Source organism: Hydra viridissima, unplaced genomic scaffold, assembly GCF_058129835.1.
Source record: "Hydra viridissima isolate aposymbiotic clone 2 unplaced genomic scaffold, HvirCarnegie_v1 scaffold_9, whole genome shotgun sequence".
NCBI classification, from domain to species: Eukaryota; Metazoa; Cnidaria; class Hydrozoa; order Anthoathecata; family Hydridae; genus Hydra; species Hydra viridissima.
In genome coordinates this window covers 16,811,860-16,832,566 of record NW_028324308.1, presented here as the reverse complement: position 1 = coordinate 16,832,566, position 20,707 = coordinate 16,811,860, and the positions used below count along the sequence as shown (strand labels likewise).

The following is a 20,707-nucleotide window of genomic DNA, read 5'->3' as shown; positions in this document are numbered from 1 at the left end:
AATGTGACGCAACCAAGCGCAAAGTTAAAATTCTATAAAGAAGTTTCGGCGTTTCGGTTTTTCGGTTTTTAACGAATAATGACCACTGATCTCTATAATAACTGGATAGCGCAACACCCAGCAAAACTTCTAAATTTTTGACTCCAAAATCGCCATATTGGAAAGCCCCAAAAATTTAAATCCCGTAAGCTTTAAGTTCTGTTTTTCGGCTTATCGCTTTAAATTCACATATCAGATTTCAGCGTTCTGGGGCTTTTCAATATGGCGATTTTGGCGTCAATTTTGATATTAGAGATGCGCTATCCAGTTTTTATAGAGATCAGTGATAATAACGAATAAAGTACTAATTTCATTATCGGACTTTTACGATAAAATCGATTTTTCTTAAGTTTAATAAAAAAGGGACTTTTTACTCGTTTAAACCAAAGTATTTGGTTAATCAGCAAAGTATTGTATTTGTTGTGAAAAATATATATTGATGTTAATAAGTTATGATTAGGGGAGACTGGTTTAGGGACGTTTTTAGATTAATGAGTGTAATTTTTCATCGATGAATATAATTGAACTTTTGAAAACTGTATATGAAAATATGGTCCTTTGTGCATTTTCGATGAGAATCTCTGCTTTACTATATAATTTTTTAGTACTTTTTTTTAACCGCAAAATGAGGTCTGACTTTGTCCCTAGGTACAACATGAGGTTGTACCTAGAGACATAGGTGGTTGTACCCAGAGACGCCGGTTGTACCTAGGGACGCTGGGTAATCGAATACTCAGATTGGCTTCTATTGAGCTAATAATTATAAATACAAAAGAACCTGTAAAAAATCCAGAAATGAAACTAAAACTATGATATAGATTGTTAGAAGAGCTATTTATTTGTAGTGAAGGTAACGATATTATTTAAAATAGTTAACACTTGTAAATAAAAAATAGTGAGATCAATTTTTCCAGAACAAACAAATATTTAAATTGTAAATAAACATTATATTTAAAATAGCAATATATTTTGAAACTTATAAATAAAAATGTTAAAACTTATAGATAAAAATGTAACATCAACATATCCAGGACAAAAATACTTTAATTAAGAAACAACAGTGTTTAAAATAAAATACTTAATAGTTATAGGTCGAAAAGAGTGATGCCAATTTTTCCAGAATAAAAAATACTTTAATTATGAAGGATCTTCATTACAAGAATGGTTCGATGGATTGTAATCTTCATCTGCACCACTATCGTCGCTATTAGCATTTAAACATCTTTTACAAATAAATTCAAATGGCAGAATACCAGGCTCTGCACATTTTACACAAACTGCATTTCGGCAGACTATGCATTTAATCCATTTATCATCATTTTGTATTATATTGTGACAAACACGGCAAAATACTTGTTTCGAGAAACATGGAGATGATCCCACTGAACGGAATGTGTTTTTTGTTTTCGATTTATATTTCTTCTGTTTTTTCGATTTATCGCTACAAGCTGTTTTCTTTCTTTTCCTCTCCTCTATTTCCTTTTTTTCTGGCGTGTCAGTAACAATACGTGCTTTACCCTTACTGGAAGGTTTATTGTTTGTCCTTGGACCAGCTTTAGGTAATGGCATTATATCGAAAGGAGACACAGATTTCAGATTTCTACAATCAGATTTTGGCGGTGTTGAAAGAAGTGAGCCCTGAGACGACGTAGGTGGGTTATTTTCTTCTGATGTTAGTGGTCTATCAGTCACGCTTGATGGCAAAAAGTCTTCTTCCGAAAATATATCGGGATTCAGTGGATAGAGGTCACAAACTTTGAAGCCATTTATTTTATTGGATGGTGTAAACGCTTTTGTGTATGCCATTCCAGCTAGTTCTGCAATGTGATAAATAGTAATAGGCTTTTCTGCGTTTTCTGATGATATCATAAAATTGGTTACAGCGTTATTGTAATGTGTTTTAAATGGACTAAAGACGGTTTTATCTAACGGCTGCATCTTATGTGTAGTATGTGGGTGAAATGTCACCAAACGAATGCCATTTTCTTTGGCTTTGCCAATAGCATCAATAGAAATATGACTCGCGTGATTGTACATTAATAAAACTACTTGGTTATCCTTACTTGGATGAGCATGCGCTATGAAATGATCCAAAAATTCACTAAATGTCCTTTCGTTCGACCAACCAGAGGGATTTGCTACCCCAATTGATTCTGGATGAGCTCCTCTCATCATTGTCATTTGTATATACTTGACTCGAGGAAAAATGAACATAGGTGGAATCGAATTTCCTATTGCGTTCACTGCAACAATCATCGTTACATTGATGCCTCGCTTACCCGAAGTCATTGCTCCCACTTGTTTGGCTCCTCTCTTCGCAAATACTTTTGGACAAGCCTGCACAGTTGAAACTCCCGTCTCATCTACATTGTAAATCCTTGATGGATCAAAGTGGTGTCGTTGTAGAATGTCGGTGTATATATATATTGAAAAAATTCTTCACATTTTCCCGTTTGAATGAAGTAGCCCGGCCCAAACTGGTCCCTTCAGGTTTCCTTAATGATATAATCTCCTTAAATTTGTTTTTGAATGTACGCAGCCATTCACTGCCCGCTTCTTGATTTTTTTTTTCCCACTGTTCAGGATACTTTTTATTGTTTGTTTTGGCAAATTGAAAAGCTAGTTCTTTCAACTTCTTTGTTGTTAATCCGAAATGAAGTTGAGAAGCTTTTTGAACATACTCAAGCAGTAAACACTCTTTGCTATGAGTAAAAACTTTCCAATGTGCATAATTTGTTTCATACGAGTAATTTTCAGGTCCAGATTCCTTAAATTTTTTGACTTGGCGGCAAAGCATCGATCTCAATATTCCATATTTTTTGCTGCGCCTCTGACTGTATTTTTATTTGCAATTATTTCCTTCACAGCCTTCTCCACCACTTCTTTATCTGGATCTTGCCGGATTTTTTGTTTCTTGCTGCGTGGCATGACGAACAAAATCTAGAATGAAAATAAAAAAATACTAAAGATAACTTATAACTATAGCTTTAATTATTTATTATTATTGGTATAAATTGAATTACAACTATTATTTCCTATTGATTACTGCACAACGAGTCACAATTATATCATTTATTACACCACAATTCATAAATGAATTATTTATTACATAAAAACACAAATAATTCCTGGTGATACAGAAGTTCGGCACTCTGTTGTACCTAGGGACATGTCCCTAGGTACAACAGAGTGCCATATTGACAAAAAACGCCGACTAAAAATTTGAGGTTAGGATTTGAGAGATATTATTAACGCAATATTCAAGCAAACAAAATAATGTATTCGTATAAACTAAGAAGTATTTTGTTAAATACATTATAAAGGCGAAATTAAAAAAGAAAAATGTTAAAAAACTTACGTAAAAGGGTTATAAAATCAATTTTTAATCACCACTTTACAACGCTTCACACCAACACGATGACACTTCGGCTGTCAACTGACCTCAAGAGGTGGAGTGTTGCCACATGCAAAAAATATTATGCTCTAATAAAAAATTCTCAAAATATTTGAGTGTCCCTAGGTACATGGCGTCCCTAGGAAAACCAGTCTCCCCTACTTTTAAAAAATACTTCATTTTTTAAACGTATTTCTATAAAAAATATTATTATATAGAATTTTTTAGATAAAAATAATAATTATTACTTTTAAAAGTAATATTAAAATTCTAAGTAATCTTCACTATTAAAATAATCAATAACTTTCTTCCAACGTTTAAGATGCAAGACTAATTCTAACCTGACGATTTTACTATTTCATTAGAACATCTTTTAGATCTAAGTTGTGTTATTATTTGGGTTGGTTAGGAAGTTAGGCAACACATAAATTACTATGGACGAACGTTCAAGCATCATAACTTTCTGACCGGAGTTTCGTGAGTGGTTGAACACATCAAGTCTCTTCAGTTTGACAGAGCAATGGTACTGTTGTTTCTTGGTTGTCTTTTCCAAGATTCAAATTAATAGTGTAAGATAAATAACCTTTAGTAAACCTCTAGCGATGCCACTACTCTGAAAAATGTTTTAAAATTTTCATTTGATCCAAAAGAATAGTGACTATCCGAGTCAATCACAGAGACACCGTCAATACAAATAGTGTCTGGTGATCAAAAGCCAGAAAAAGCTAGTTAGATGGTGTATCACGGTGTCTACCATCATATCTAAGTAAGGAAATTACTGTTTTTTTTTTTTATTTTTATTTTTTCGTACTAATCAGACTCTTATTGAAGAAAGCTGATAGCATATTTAGTTTTACAATATTGTTCCGCCAATTGTAACATCTCAAGTATTATTATCAGGCTATTGTTATACAAAAATAGTAGTAGCTTTACAAAAACGCAAAAGGTCTGTGGTTCACCCTGAAAATAAATATTTTTCCAAAGTTTAGCGCTAAAAAGTCTAAATAAAAAGTCCCTAATTTAGAATATTATTTCATGCTAAGTTATAAATAGAATGGGGTCTGCATTAAGGTTTGCCCGAATATTTACAAAAAATGTGATTTAAGCATATTAGTTAAATAAGAGTTACAAAAATTTTGGGAGTGGAACCAACTTGGTTTCAATTTAGCTCAAATTTTGAATTGCAATTCTAATTTATTTGAAATAATAATCTTATTGTAAAACGATATAAATATTTCAAATATTACAATAAGTTACAACACGTAAAAACGGTCGCTTTGTTGAAGTTGAAACGTAAACACTGTTTTCCTAAACACTATCTACATTTCATAGTAAGTTATTACATTTCAGAGTAATTTATTAAAGCATATAGTTGAATGATTATTGATCAAGCAACAACAAGTGATTAAAAAAATAACCATCAGTATTTTCTGCACTTTCTACCCGTTAAGTTTGGAAAAACTCCCACGTCATGTTAAGTGGTTCTCTGTTCGAAGAATTTTTTTATATTAAACTCGTTTGAGGCTTTTTATGTAAAACATAAACGTTTCTAGCTCTACTTTGATTATTTTGTAGCTGAATGACTTTTGTGAAGTCTGGTACTTTGTTATTGGTTCTTGAAGTAGCAAGGGCATCATCTATCTTGATAAAATGAGGAATGGAATAGCCAAATGCTAAAAAATCATCGATATACAGTGAATAAAGTTTTTCAATGTCCGACAAAGGAATAGTGTTAAAATACTCTTCTAATAAATCGCTGGATTTTTTTTCGTAACGATCCGTTGCATTTTCGAGAAATGGGTATTTTTCAGCTAATCCTGTGGTTTGCAAAATCGTCTTTGAGTCATTAACCAGAGTTTCCATCTTAGCTATGTAGTCGTACTTGTAGCTACATGGCAGACATAAGTCCGTCATTTTGCCCCAATGCTCTTCAAAAGCTCTTGAGCTTAAAATAAATTTGATAAACTCGTGAAAAGTGACTCCAATACCAGCAGCGTATTGATCATGACTGAGTTTTTTTCTATATTTCCGTAATATACGGGAACCGTAAGCTCTTTGAAAGTATGGTGTGTAAGGGTCTTCAAACTTGTTTCTATACGTGGCAACAAGTCTTTCAAAAGGGTGACGAGTTATGAGGAAGGAATAATAAGTTCTTTCGCGAATAGATTTCTCCTTATCGTTATTTATATTGATAAGTCTTTTGTACGGAAGATCGTGGATCTAAAATATTTAAGCATAAAATGTCATATGCTTTTGTTTTCAAACAAGAGTCAAACAAGGCTCAAATATTTAAACATATTTTGTGATACGAAATTTAATGGTTCTCTCTAATCTTTTAAAATCATATTTTAGAACTTTATGTAAGTTTACGTCAGCCGACAAAAATTTAACTTTTTTCCGCTCACCTAAGTTTGAGTGTTGGTGAAAGGTAATAATTACACGTCATGTTTTTATTATAAAGTTAGGTCTACAAAACTTCAATGGCTGACATAGAGAAGATTGCATGGCAATCCTTTCCGGATACTGTAAAAATCTTTTTGGGAAATACATTAGCATCGAGTTGTAAATATCTCATTGAATCACAGCTTCAAAATAATTTTTAAGCTTTGATTAATTTACTTTTTGGACTTGCTTATACAAGAATAAAGGTTTATTTTCTTAACTACTGTGAGGAATGAGAAAAATTAAAAGCAGAGATGAAGAAAAGACGTACACACAGAGACTTATTTACCTGTAAATAAGTCTCTGTGTGTACGTCTAAGTAGTACAAACATAATTTTAGTAAATAAATGATAAGTAGGTGAAGCAACAAAACAAATGATAACAAAGAACTACTAAAGCTCAAAAAATAGAGTTTCGTCCATCCAAGAAGGATTTCTTCTTGGATGGACGAAAAAGAAGAAGAACTAAACTAAGTTTTTAGGTAGTCAGTTTTAGAAAAAGAGTTTTTGTGGTTGAAGAGTTTTTGGATAAACAAGAAGTTTTATAAGTGATCGAAGAGGAAAAAAACTTTTTTTTGATAAACTGAAGAAGTAGAAAGATAAGCAGAAGTAAGGGGAAATCTTGATTAAAGAAAAGCAAGCAGAAGTTTCCCCGTTTCTAAAAAAGAAAAAGAAGAAAAGATATTCGTTTAAAGCTTGAAGAGCAAAAGAGAATTAGACATCGCAAGAAGAGTAAGAAAATATTATTTATATTTCATTAACGTAATGAATGACAGAGTGCTAACCATTAAAATTATTGTGTAATAAAATATTTGCTAAGGAAGGAAAATACATACTTTAACCCTTTAACGATTAAAACTTGTCCAGTCTTAATTAAACAATCCCCAGACCCTCAACCCCAACCTCCACAACCCTTCCATTTAACACTAGAATCCATACTTCCCGTACCTCCTTAATCCATTTATAACCCTAAATAAAACATTTATAAAAAAACCGCTAAACTACCATCTTGGCAATTTCCTGCTAACCTCGCTGATAATAAGATCTTTCACGCTTTTTCATAAAAATGAAAAAGTTTTATAAAAATAAAAAAAAGGCGACAAGTTTTAATCACTAATTTCAGCGTTTTTTTCATTTTATTCTTATTGTTGGAATATATTACACTTCTCAATTTCAGACTTGGTGGTCACCATGGTTAAGCAAAATGGTTTAATAAACTTGAACATCCAACATACTTACACTACAGATAAAGTAAAAACCTCACGTTGTTAACAAGAATGGTATAAACTAAATTTAACTAAGTTAAACCGCAGATAAACAAGCTTGAATTAAAGAATATTTACGTCGGTAAATTATACTGCACAACATTGAAATAATATTTTGCAGGCTAATTTGCATATGCGTGTCTAAATCCGAAATTAATAAAAGTTGTTGGGCCAGAAATTGGAGTGATGTTTGTGGGATGGAAGTTAATGAATTCTGTTCTATCAGTCAAATAAGTGGTAAGTGACTCATTACTGGATTTTTTTAAAAAGCTAACTTACATCATTCTTGTCATATTTTGAAGCGTTCTCAAACGAGAGTTGTCCTTCAAATACTTGAAACAGTCTTTTCCAAGTAGTGCTTGCCACTTTTGGCACATAACAGTAGAGCAATTTCTCTTCGTCAGAGTAAATTAAATAATTGGTTGCACGGTTTTCTTTTTCTCTTTTTGATTTGCAGTAATTAAAAAGGGCTCGTTTTCTTGAAACTTGCATTTGCAGAATATCCGTGTAAATTTCTGGAATCTAAAACACGTCACAGTTGTAACATTTTCTCTAATTTAAATTTTTACAAAGCAATAAAGTACGAGGAAGAGAAGGACGGGGTGCGAACGGATTTTTAGCTAAGAGTACATACAAAATAAAACTAGTTCACCTCTTTGTTGTACAACTTGAGGCGGCAGGGAAATTCATAGTTGCTAATAATGTATATTACTTCTAATGCAATCACAGAAAGCAAAAGAACACTATACAGCTTGCCTTTTCCCCTCAGCACAATCATCAGCTAAAATCAGCAACCTTCCTATAAAAACTTTTAAAATATTACAGTTGTTTAACATAAATTATTTTGGATTTTGCTAGTGAAATATGATTCACGCAAGATGAATAATTTATAAAGAAGAAGAATAACGTTAATTATTTATATTTTAGCGAGTTTTAAACAATTGCACTAAATATCTGTTTTTTTTTTCGTAGCTGCGTGCGTGAATATGCACCAAAAACTATAATTCTATACTTGTAGTTATAGATTACTTAATTCCCATAATGCAATAGACATTAAATAAACGTTGTATTAATGAGGCTTTGACGTTAGTGTTCAATTAGTATTTATCGTTCAGAATGTCTATTGTAGATATTGACATTACCCAATGAAAACATGGCAGCGCGTAATTGAGTTCACTGTTTACAATTTAAAGTAATTCTTTCGTTCTAATTTACCAAAAACACCTAATGACTTTAATTTGGAATTTTCTATTAAATATAAAACTTTTTCAAAAAAATCAAATAAAAGTTTTCTTTTTTTTGCAATTTCGTTTTTCATTTATCTCAGAGATAAAATTTTTTATTTTAACCGCGAAAAGATTTTTTAACGATCATTCTAAAACTGTTATTAATTCAAATTTATTTTACATTTGTATTATACTTGTTCTGTTTACATATATATATATATATATATATATATATATATATATATATATATATATATATATATATATATATATATATATAATACTTATTTTTAATTTTTTCTGCTAAAGCGCATCATAAATAGACTTCTGTAAGAAACTATTAACATTTGATAAATTAATTTCAAATTTAAGCTTAAAAAAACTTAATTAAAAAAAAAAAACACTTGAATAATAACAGTTTTTTAAAGAACAATTTTTTAAAACTTACTTAAGGGAAGTAATAAAGGGAAAACCTTTTTTAAAGGCACAAGCTTTGTGAGAACAATTATAACAGGTCGACTATATCCTAACGTTTTTCTTAATACATTCCTCGACCTCAACATCAAGGGTTTTTAACTGAGAGTTTATTTTGATTTAAAAAATTAGACATTATATAGTTCATTGATAAAATAGAGCAATTAAAAAAAGCATGAAAGAATTCGTGCGTTTGTATGTTGAACTCTTACAGGAAGTTGGAGGCAAAAATTTTTTGAATGTTTTTTTTTGATGAAATGAAAACAGAATTTAAGCTCAAAACAATATTTTTATTTCAAAAAACTTTTTGTTCTCGCAGCGACTTTTTTTTTTTTTGGCGCAAAAGATAAAAGGTATTGTTATTAAAAGAATCACAGCATCGTTTTTCAAAGAGCCATTGACTCGCTGATTTTTCAAAGAGCCATTGACTCGCTGATTTGTTTTTAAATAACTTTTTTACGATAGAGAAAAGTTTAAAACATAGCGTTCTTTATTTTCAACGTTTAAAACAACGTTGCGACCTTCACGTAGCGACCTTCACGTCACTTTTTACGAAAACTAAAAAATGGTTAACAATCGTAAACGGCTGCAAAACCAATCATTTTTCAAGGATAAAAATAATGGGGAATGTCATTAATGTCATTCTAACCAATCAATTCCGTCTAATCAATTTCTAAAAGATGAAATTAAGAAAAAGAGATTGGTATCCAAATTATAGATGGTAAAAAAATTCAAGGCACTAGTTATGAATAAAACATAGTCATGATTAGCATTTTGGGTACTTTAGAGATGATGTTGAACACTGCAGTAAAGACCCTGTAGCAAGGAAAATAATTGCCTCAACAGTTATTGGGGAGAATGTGGCTGCAACTCCTCCAGCTTTTCAGTACAACTGAAAACTGGAGGAAAAATCACGAATATCCCAAATCCTAACAAAGGGTGAATGAGCCAGGCATCCAAATCAGCTAATTCCTGCAATAAGAATCTAACTGCTGTGGGATTGACAAGCAGGTGTAGTTGCAGGTTCCAGTGCACTTAAAGAACATTCTTTGAACTTAAAGAACAAAGATTCTTTGAACCTAACTTTAGGGACAAACTTCAAGATCTTGTAAAGAGTTTGAGAACTTTTTATAAGGGCAAATTTTATTGAAATTGATTCCACTGATAAAACAGAGTTTCTTTTTAATTCCTAATGGGAAAAAAAAAAGTTTGGAGACCTTCCTGTCGACATTCCTGTCAGAGAGCTCACTTACCTTTTGGGTCCTTTGAAAAAGTAATTTACATTGAATTCAAGTCATTCCTGCGAAATATAGAATGGAAAATAAAAGCTATTTAGCAACCGCTACTAGCGGTAGGGTTATATTTGGAAAATCGGTTACAAACCATGTTTAATCCGAGCTATGATTTACTTCTATACCACTTTGGAAACCTCAGACTATGTAGAAAAAGATGGCATTTGTTGTTTTCCTTGGACATTTTTATTACTTCTTTGACAACTTTAGGAACACTGTGGGGGTAAAAGAGTTTTAGAAAGGCATAGATGGGGGATGGCACAAAAAGATTGGGAACCATTGGTTTAAAGTGTTTTGCTTGATAAATATCTTTAAAGATTTAAAAATAGACAAAATAAAACAAAAAATCAAAATGTTGACCGAGCGAATCGAAGTAAATTTAAAATCCTTCATTCCTTTTTGAAAATCCTTCTTTAAATGTTAACAGTTAAAAAGAACGAAGGAAAACCAAAGAAACTATAAGCATAACTTCTTCATAAATATTTCTTGAAACAAATATCAAACAAAAGTTCGAGGCGGCCGAAACACCGGGTGGACGCACATGTTTAGCTGCATGAAAAATAAATCCGTCGCGCCATTAAAGTTTAAAGCTGTTTTTGCAATAACGATTAGTAATTCATTTGTATCTAAACCATTAAAATGATAATATTTAAAAAAAGTAAGGATTGCAACATTTCACTGATTTAATATTCTGCAAATAAAGTTGATACTTAGAAATTTTTAGAGGTTTTCTTGATAAAAAATCTAATAGAGATTTTTTTTGAGGGAGAGATTTCGGCGGTTTTTATCTGAATAACAAAGAGAGAGAATATTTTCTGAACAACATTTGATTGCATGTTACGATCTGTATTTGTGAAGTGTTTAAAGCTTTTTATACTTGAATGAAACATTTGAAGTTATCAAGTATTTATTTTATTATAAGATGATTTTGTTGTTAAAGCTTTACACAGATCTGTTAGATGTCTTTGAAGTCAGTGAGTCTACCAATACGCGAATCATTCGATGAGGCGCATGCACCCCCCCCCCCCCCACACACACACACACGCACTGAGGGAAACCCAACCACCCAACCATAAATACTTTTACTAGCAAATTTTCATCTAAAAGATCTAAGACTCCGAAAGTCTGTTTTTTTTAGCAGACCTATAATCTTCATTCCCCGACTAAATTCCAGTTCCCTGGTTTCTCAGTTTATCAGTATTTTACCATTTCCAGCCACGTTTTAAGGCATATAGTTGTTTTTTGGAATTCAAGAACGTTTATTGGATTTGTTAAATAAAGGAGAAAACTTTTTGTTTTTTTTGTTTGATTTTCACAAGGAAACTGTTGCAAAGATCTTTTTGATTCAAACTTATTTTTCATGTTTCTATGACAACGATCAAAATTACATAGTGGTGTGTAATGTTTGAAGTATTTTTATGTTTTAGGAGAATGGTAGCGAGTCTTGCAGATGAACAAGGAAATCAGTCTACAATTATAGTTTTTGAGAAAAACCTATTTAGATTTCAATAGTATAAAATAGGACATAAATATGACTTAATAAGTACCGGAATGTTCCCCCTCCCTTTCCCCCTCCCTCTTCACCTATGCAATTCTTTGGCTACAGAAACCTACCAGAGTAAAATGCCTCATTCATCCTCTCAACGGACTTGAATTAGAACTAAGTAAAACAATTAATCTTGGTAGTAGCTTTGTCATGATAATAGTTAGACTAAATTAGAATAATTAACGATTGTAGTAACTGTTTTTGATTTTAATGTAAAAATGTTCATCGATAAATATTTTATAAGCTGCAGTGAAAATAGCAGTGTAAGAACCATTAATATTTATGCTATTATTAAAGTTTAAAACTTTGTAGCGTTTGTTCAATAAATTATTGAGATATTAATTTTGTTCGTGCTATGAGGTTCATGTCCTTGATTTTCTGCCGGATAACTTTGTAAAAACAAAGTGCGAGCAGAAAGTTTACAAAACAGACATTTGATGGAGTTTCATGATGGATCTTTTGAAATGGATCATTAAATTGACCGGAATCCTTTGTTTCTGTTTAGTAATTATGGAGCTATTTTATGTGGCAAGCAACTGTGAGTTTTCAAACACCTTTTATAAACAGATATTTAACGAAAAGGTGGGATTTTATTACAGTAAACCGCAGTTTTTATTGGCTAATTTTCGTAGCCCCAATACGCTGGCCATTTTTCTTAAAGCTTTTCTTTCAGATATGAAGGGAGGTGAATTTTTAACGTTGCGAACTTGAACGATTCACCCTAAAAGATGATTCATAGGTGAAGTTTTAAGAACTGAATGATGCGCAAAGAAACGAGAACTCGTAGTTGTTTTTCCGCGTGATAAACAGCTATTCTAAAGAATTGTACCGTAGGGTTGCAAAAAAAGAAGAGAAAACCAATTATCTTCCAAGGATGATTCAATTCAATTTCTGTTTTTAACTCCCATCCCAACACCCTTCCCCCCATTCATAAGGATTTTTTTTTTTTTTTGGTCGAACTTTAACCCAGAGGTTTCGATGTCATTTAACGATGTCATAAAAGTTTTTTAGTTGAATGAATATAAAAATATTTTTTTCGTTTCTCTTATTAATCACGAATATTCTACGAATACTTACAGTTAAGCTGACACGTAGCATGATAAGTTATTCATGCATTCATGTATTTATTCATTTATTTTATTAACTTTTATATGAATATACTTTTGGCGCACTAAATTTTTTAAACGTTTTTAATAGCGGCCATTGCACAGTTTTTTTCAGTTCGTCGTACGTCTCGTCTGCTTCAATTGAATTGCTAATCATAAAGTTCATATTTAGAAATGTATATCTAAACTCAACATAAAATAATATAAAGTTGATAAGTAAATGTAAAAATTTAAACAGGTTTCATTTTTATCGTGCAACGAATGCAACAGGCATATTGCGACAAAAAAAAAAACAAAAAAAAAAAAAAGAAAACGAAATTTGCTAAAAAGAAGAATTTAAATCGTAAAAAGTTTATTTCAATTGTGAACGGCTGGGAGAAAAGGTTAATCATGAGTGAGGTAACTAAATAATGAGAAAATACAAGTCGAGGTCAAATTTTAGCTATTTTCTTTCTTGATGTTTTTATTTTTGTATGAACTCTGAAGCATGTTTTGCACAATTTTTTAGATTTAATTTTTTATCACTAATTATTATTTATCAACAAAAAATCATAATATGGAAAGTGATACATTTTTAAAGCCGTTTTTGCAAAAAATGCATGCTCGAATTGTATTATTTGTAAATTTAATATCTCCGGGATTTGTAGAAATACAATTGTGAATTTTTTTACATTAATACCAATGATTACAGTGAACATATTGGCACTCTTGACTCCATCCCGCACTTTTGGTACCTTTTCTCCCAGCCGGTCACAATTGTTAACAAAAAGAATCTCAAACACTACCCGTTGGGTTCCAAACTACAGACAATGTCAAGACTTTAAAGTATCTTGGCATTATAATGGACGCATCTTCGGAAGTAAAGTTCATTTCAATAGAAGCCTAAGGCTTATTAAACTAGAGACACTTGCATGCAAAATGGGAAGGAGACGTTCCGGGAAGTAAAAACCAACTTTGGTGCTTCATCATTTTGCCTGTTATTGTTGTTTTGTTGTTACAAGAGGCTTAAATAAAACTATGTCTATTTTTTAGGAGGAAACCCTATCCATTTCAAATGACATTCTTCAAACTCAGATGATGAGAAAAAAAGCACTTTTTAAGTATTGCAAATTAAAACCTCAGAAAGTAAATCGCTCTACGAGTTACTTGATTTATTCCGAAAAAGAGAAACTACTCTATTGCTATATACCGAAAGTTGCCAGCACTACCTGGAAGAGACTGTTTCAAATGTTTGAAGGCCAACTCTCTTTCGAAAATGCTTCGAATATAGACAAAAATGACGTAAGTAAATGTATGGTTTTACATTAATTTTATAGAAAATTGGCCTTTCATAAAAAGTTATTATTCCGATTAATTATCAGCGATTGTTAATCGTATAACTCTTTAAATGCCAACTTACATCAATATTCTTGATATCCCAAATAATTACTGATTAGATTAGTTATAAAATTTAATTCATAAAACGCGGTTCTGATAATTATACAACTAATAAAAACAGTTATGTAAACCTGATCATTTTTACTGACTAAGACCTATAATTTTAAGACACAGCCACATGACGTAAAATTCTTGACTACTGAAATGGCTTTACAAAAAGTTTCAAATGATTTGCGAGTACCGAGTAGGAACGCGCCCCTATAAAATTCAGCGTCTTTCTCAACAGTATTTTAGACCATTGTTCTGCATAAATGTAGTTCTTTTTTTGGCCCGAGTATAGTAAAATTTAGAAAATATATTAATCTAGTTTGTAATGTAAAAAACTTTCTTTTAAATCATAGAAGTCGTCGTTTTTATTTACGTTTAATCGAACGCTTTTATACTTTTATTGCACGTGCTTTTTATGAAATAGGATTCTAATTTGTTCAACGCCTTCATCGATTGCAACATTCGCGTAAAACCGCTTTATCGATGGTCGCAGCGAAGAATTGCATCAATCGATCTCTTAACTTACAATTCCCTTGACTATAATCTTTACGTTCTTTAACTTTGTTTTTCTCAGAAATTAACTTCTATCAATATCCCTATTTCTTTTGATGTTTTTAATGAAACAATATTTTGCATAAACTTAGTACGCCTTATTAAAAAGATCAAAGTTTTTTAAATTCTTCTTTTTCAAGTAATTTTTAGTAATTTAAGTTTTTTTTTTCTTTAGATTCACAAACTTTCCTACAAGAAAATGGTTGGAATAAAAAAAGAGGAAGATCGAGCACTTCTCGAGAGAAATTTTTTTTCGTTTATCATCACTCGACATCCTTTTGAGAGATTGGTCGCTACTTACAGAAATAAGTTTGAAGACCCTTACACACCGTATTTTCAAAAAGCCTACGGTTCTCGAATTCTTCGGAAGTTTAGAAGGAATTTGAGTCGTAGTCAATACAACTCTGGTGCCGGCGTCACATTTCATGAGTTTATCAAATTTATATTAACTTCCAGGACTATTGACGAACATTGGAGCAAAATGACGGACTTGTGTCTACCGTGTAGCTACAAGTATGATTACATAGCAAAAATGGAAACTCTGGTTAATGACTCTAATGCCATACTAGAAATCACTTCATTGTTTGAAAAATATCCCTTTCTTGAAAACTCAACGGACCGTTACAACGTAAAAACCAGCGAAATCGTTGAAAGCTACTTTAAACCTGTACCGAAATCAGACATCGCCAAACTCTATAAAATGTATGAGGACGACTTTCTAGCTTTCGGTTATAGTATGCCACATTTTCTTAAGTTTTATCCATAAGAAAATGTAACATTTCATCCGAATACTAGAAAGGTTTAGTTTTTTACCATAACCATTTGTATACAAAAAGGAAAACTAGAAAAATATGCTGCACTTAGAAGAAATAAAAATTTTTCTCCCACGTGAAAATTTGCTAATACTGCAAGTAAATTGAACACGGATTTCACTGGATGGATTGCCGGAATTATTTAGTAGTATTTTATTAAACTTTCAATTAAAATTACAAAAGTAAAAAATAACGAAAATGCAGGATCCATTTTTCTCAAAAATTGCATTTTGTAAATTCAGAAACTTTTTTAATGGAAATCGTCGTGTTACTTTCACCCCTCGATCTCGTTATCACTTGGATCATCTGATCATCTGATTCCTCAAGATTTTTGTTTTTAACCTTCATAGATTAATTTAAAATATCCGTATAATTATAAAAGGTTTTAAGCAAGATAATTATGCAAGATTTTAAGTAACTAATTTTTTAAATTCCGATAAAAACGTTTATTTATTTATACTGACCTTTTGTCAATATAAATAATGACGATACCAAAAAGTTTTAAATTTTTGTTTTGATACAAAGAAGTTGTTTAATTCTTTTATATATGTTATATATGTTTAGACAATAGCATCTTACTGGCATTTAAAAATTCAGTTGATTTTTTCTCTAAATGTATATTTATAACATCCTAATTTTTTCCCTTCCATATTGCTATCACTACCTTGTTCGCTGCAATCACTAATAGGAAAATTGTTTTGCTCTAGAAATGTAAATATAGATTCCCTTAAACCTTTTCCAGTAGTTTTGCTGACGTTTTGCGACGCACAGTGAGTCAAAAAGGTAAAAAAACGGCAAAAATTCTAATGTAAACATGTAATACATCAATAGTTGTATTTTTAGGTCAGAAAATCTAAATTTGTTATTAGAAATAAATTTTACGCGCATTACGCGCATGTACGCGTTTTAGTACCATTTATGCGCGCAAATAATGATTTAAGTAAAAAATTTGGATTCCTCGATCTCAAATACCATATAAAACATATATACACATATTTTTATATATATTTTACATAAATTACAAAATTTTATATTTTACATAAAATATATACCACATATTTTTAAAATAAATTTTACGAGTATCTCAGGCGCATACTACAGATGCGTATGCATGTAGAGTCTTACGCGCACGAAGATAGATATAAACAAAAATATTTGGGTGCCTCAAACCAAAATGCGCACATATACTAATTAAAATAAAAGATTTTGATTTAAAAAATCAAAATACCCTATCATCTTATCTTACAACTCCATGACCAAAACAAAAAACAAAAAAAAGAAAAAACTATTGTTAGCAAAAACAGTTTTATTTTGTTATTGGGTCATTAAAAAAGACGTAACATCAGCGGGAAGTGGTTTTCCATTTTCAGATTTCTTATTCAGCCATACTGTTTCCTTCATGTTGGTTAGTTTAAGTGGATAGTAGCTGTCTGAAAAAGACTTTGCTCGTTAACTAGGGGCTCGCCAATATTTATATTAGTATATTTTTGTTTATACACATTTTGGAGACACCATCAAAACCCCCTTTAAAGTGATGTACACCATCAAACTTTTCCCCGCTCTTAGCAAATATTCTTATATAGTTTTGGCATTCAGTAAAAGTTAGTATCCTTGTCAGAGTATGGTTAAACATACTCAGTAGAGGAGCTGAAGCAGATGCTTCTGTCACAACTACACACTCAGGATAACAACTACATCCTCAGCATTTATGCCTTTCATTCTTAACTTCATGAAGTGAAGGATTAAATATCTGCATTCTGTATATTGGATGAATTTCTGATAATTTGATACTGTTCATCAGAAAGATCACACTGAGTTTTTAAGCTCAAGGCATCTTCAATCTTCATTTTTATCCGAAAACTAACCTCCATGCTTTTATCTTTGCCAGGATTTATAGCATTTTTCATGATAACAATAAAATCTCTCTTAGTAGGATCTTCGGAGGATTTTCTTTTTGAAGCTAATGAAAATACCAACTTGGTAATCTTAAACACGATAATATTTAATATTTAAGTGAGTAAACTACTTTTTGAATTGATTTGAATTCAATTGATTTATTACTAACTTAGATCTTTTGCTTCTCTCGCTTAGATCTTCCCAGTCCTTGTTCTTTCTACCTGGACCTGCAGCAACTTCTTTTCTGTTAACTGTTTTTTCTTTATCCAACCAGGTTTGCTCATGTTCCAGAAGTCTTGAGAAGGTTTTTGAATATTTCAGCAATTTACATTTGAATTTAAAACTAAATATTTTCAACTAAGAGTTTTCTTAAGATTTATCATTTCAAGTTCATCAATACTTCCATGGTCACACCCTCCAATATACGAAACTCAAGTAGAAGAGCCTCAAGTAAATTATCATGAATAATTCCTAACTCTTGAATGATAGGAACGAAATGTATTTTCATGATGAATGTAAGCAATGAACTATTATTCGCTATTTTGTAAGAAAGTTTTAATTTTAAACGTTTAATTCAGGCAGTAGGCAGTCAGATCATGTAACTTTTGGTTTTTGAGGTTTTAAATATAAAATGATTTGTTTGAGCATGAATTTTCGAATGTTGGCTTTTGAGTTATGACAAATTACCTCTGTAGTGCTAATGTAGTGTGAAAAATGTATGAAAAGTAATCAAGTTTTTATATTTGACTTTTTTTAAAAGGTTGTATATTGAATTGGGGCAAATTCGGGCTACTGATTTTTTTTAATGCTTTCATATACACCTATTAATGGGGAAATGTTAAAACTTCCATGGAATCTGGTGGAATCTCTTAATTTTCAACCAAACTCAAGATTAAAGAAATATAAAAAAATCAATATGGGGGAACTTTTTTTAAGATCCTAGGAATGACAATCTAAAATCAAAATGCAGTGCCAAAAATATTGTTTATAGGTACCAAATATCTAAAACTTAAGCCTTCGAGGTACCAAATATCTAAAACATAAGCCTTGGATTTTGACTGACTGAGTGACGTTTAAGAAACCAAGAAAATGTTCACTAACTTTAGCTGGTTTCTCATTAATTTTAACGAATAGAAATTGGTATTTGTACTTTCGGCAAATGTTTTTCGACGTCCAAAATCTGCTCCAATACTTTATCTGATCCCTAAATTAAAAGCTCATTTTGATTTCGCTGGCCCGAAAACTAAAAAATAAATTTCCTTATTTTTAATTCGCTGCAAATGTTCTGCTTAAACAGCGTAAAATTTTCCCATTATATTCTAAAGCGCAGAAGTATCAAGCGTTTTAATCTAAAAAGGACTGTAGACACGATTAAAGTTCGGTTCACCGTGAGGAAAGTTTCGTACGCCGATTAGATATTTAATATTATACATTTTAATAAAAAGGGGCCCATTATCAGTCATGCAGCCTTCGTAAAGTTCTGTTTTCACTTAGCATTATAGTTAAAAGCTAAACCAGAAGCATTTTTTGTGCTATGATTATGGCACACACCTAGTTTTATATTTAATATAGTAGTTTCATCAAACTAAAGTTAACATAAAGCGATAAGGTAAATTTGAGACTTTTTTTGTGTTAAAGCCCGAGGCACAGACCTTGATAAAAAAAGATGCGGATAAAAATGTAAGGTATTTACACATACATTACATTTTTATCCTCATCTTATTTTCAGAAATTCACGATATCACGATATCTGATTTTCATTATATCAACACTGGCACAGATCCATCCATTAAATAATGGGATTGTATTGCCTGAACTTGTTTGAAATTTTATTTAATAAACTTTCGTTAAAACAGTACAGAAAAATCATAAGAAAGGGTTTTTCGTATGATTTTTAATCTTCCATTCTTATTTTTGGTTTCTTGATACCGGGATTACGAAATGCTTTTGTACAGTAGGAACTTCCTGTCATTGTTTTACCAAAAAGAAAAATTTTTGGCCTTATGACCTCATTTACACAATTATTAAGTGTTTACAAAATATATATTTTAAAAGCATCCGCACGTTTGTTGTCTAACCACTATTCTTAAAAGAATTTCTTCGTTATTTCCAAAATTTGCATTGATATTTTCATTAAATGTTTCGTAATGTTTTTCATAAAATTTTCGTAGGTTCGTAATCATTATTCTTATTAAAATTTACTTTTTTTGGATGTTTCTACAATATATTCTTTGAAACCACATAATTAACAAACTTTTGTGTTATGAATATGTCATCAGTAAAGATACTGTAAAAAAAAATCCCCCTCCCCCTTCCCTTTTTCTACTCCGACCGATTAAGGAACCTCAAATTAATTTTGTCATATTTTTTTGATAATTTTACATAATTTCCGATGTGCCTCAATCTAATCAAGCAATATTTCACAAACAAAGATTTCAATGTTTGACATGCAATTATTGATTAAAAAAAAATCATAGTTTTAGAAACTGTCGAGTATTTATATATCAATTTTAGAAAATGATCTGTTGTTTTTTTTTCCGAGAGAGGGATAATACAACGAAGTGGGAAGTAAAAGCATATGATGCAAGCGGATAATGACAAGCGTCTGCTGATGCAACGCCTCCGAAAAGGATTTAATTACCTATTAATAGTAATCGAGCTGTTAAAAACCAATTAAACTGAGCTTTGTTATAAAATTTATAAACCTCAGTGCGATTGTTTTTTAAATAGCTCAATGACATTTTGTGATTCTTTCGACTTTCAAAAAGTTTAATGCTTAATACCTTATATAATTATGCAAAATTTTACATAATTTGTAATTCTTAAACAATTTCATACTTAATTTACTTTGTTTTATTTATTTTATATTAGATTTAAAGTTAATTGACAAAAAGTAACACCTGAGTATAGAAATTTAAAACAAAATTTGCATCAGGAGTTTATCTTTTTTACGGATACTGCAAATGCAAATGTGTATATGTATTTGAGACCACAGCGAAGACTGGTAAAACAGAAAGACTTTAAAATTGGACAATGAATTATAACTCTTGATAATATTTCTTTCATCTTTTAACTAAAGTTACACCGTTTTCCACCTTTTAATTTGTAACAAGTTTCAAATATTTTTTAATTTCTTTTAGCGCTCTCACAACAAATTCAGTTTCGACATTACGAAATGATTTACTTTAAAAAAACTTCAAAATTCGAAGGGATTCTTTTGTGGGTTTTTTTCTTACGGA

The 20,707-nt window shown here is 31.0% G+C and overlaps 3 protein-coding genes and 1 pseudogene across 5 annotated transcripts; 1 reads left to right on the top strand and 3 right to left on the bottom strand.

The window, feature by feature from the left end:
• Positions 1-1,070: 1,070 nt before the first annotated feature.
• On the bottom strand, positions 1,071-3,522 carry LOC145186831 (uncharacterized). Its single transcript, XM_090098162.1, has 2 exons — positions 3,398-3,522; positions 1,071-2,979 (listed from the first exon to the last, which is right to left on the bottom strand). Exon 2 carries the CDS (start codon positions 2,326-2,328, stop codon positions 1,177-1,179), a length of 1,152 nt encoding a protein of 383 aa, XP_089954288.1. The 5' UTR covers positions 2,329-2,979; positions 3,398-3,522; the 3' UTR covers positions 1,071-1,176.
• A 1,085-nt stretch (positions 3,523-4,607) lies between these two features.
• LOC145186023 (carbohydrate sulfotransferase 11-like) lies at positions 4,608-7,990 on the bottom strand. Its single transcript, XM_080062067.2, has 3 exons — positions 7,792-7,990; positions 7,419-7,661; positions 4,608-5,653 (listed from the first exon to the last, which is right to left on the bottom strand). Exons 1-3 carry the CDS (start codon positions 7,915-7,917, stop codon positions 4,937-4,939), a joined length of 1,086 nt encoding a protein of 361 aa, XP_079918193.2. The 5' UTR covers positions 7,918-7,990; the 3' UTR covers positions 4,608-4,936.
• Positions 7,991-12,012: 4,022 nt separating this feature from the next.
• On the top strand, positions 12,013-16,164 carry LOC145185728 (carbohydrate sulfotransferase 11-like). 3 transcript variants are annotated; one of them, XM_090098168.1, is made up of 3 exons: positions 12,013-12,259; positions 13,816-14,064; positions 14,936-16,164. In XM_090098168.1, the coding sequence occupies exons 1-3, from the start codon at positions 12,125-12,127 to the stop codon at positions 15,524-15,526; spliced, it is 975 nt and encodes a 324-aa protein (XP_089954294.1). In that variant the 5' UTR covers positions 12,013-12,124; the 3' UTR covers positions 15,527-16,164. The 3 variants fall into 3 exon arrangements, 2 of the variants coding, with proteins under 2 accessions (XP_089954294.1, XP_089954293.1); XM_090098167.1 differs by lacking the exon at positions 12,013-12,259 and adding an exon at positions 12,907-13,182; XR_016455744.1 differs by lacking the exons at positions 13,816-14,064; positions 14,936-16,164 and adding an exon at positions 12,339-12,473 and having other exon boundaries at positions 12,097-12,259.
• A 593-nt stretch (positions 16,165-16,757) lies between these two features.
• On the bottom strand, positions 16,758-17,976 carry LOC149884317 (uncharacterized; annotated as a pseudogene).
• Positions 17,977-20,707: the final 2,731 nt, after the last annotated feature.

Coding starts and splice junctions, on each gene's coding strand:
- LOC145185728 (XM_090098167.1), top strand. CDS start 13,045: ATGCAACAGGCATATTGCGACAAAAAAAAAAACAAAAAAAAAAAAAAG. Junction 13,183..13,815: donor AAAGGTTAATCATGAGTGAG/GTAACTAAATAA, acceptor TCTATTTTTTAG/GAGGAAACCCTATCCATTTC. Junction 14,065..14,935: donor CGAATATAGACAAAAATGAC/GTAAGTAAATGT, acceptor TTTTTTCTTTAG/ATTCACAAACTTTCCTACAA.
- LOC145186831 (XM_090098162.1), bottom strand. CDS start 2,328: ATGACTTCGGGTAAGCGAGGCATCAATGTAACGATGATTGTTGCAGTG.
- LOC145186023 (XM_080062067.2), bottom strand. CDS start 7,917: ATGATTGTGCTGAGGGGAAAAGGCAAGCTGTATAGTGTTCTTTTGCTT. Junction 7,662..7,791: donor TCAAGTTGTACAACAAAGAG/GTGAACTAGTTT, acceptor GACGTGTTTTAG/ATTCCAGAAATTTACACGGA. Junction 5,654..7,418: donor CAAAATATGACAAGAATGAT/GTAAGTTAGCTT, acceptor TAAATATTTTAG/ATCCACGATCTTCCGTACAA.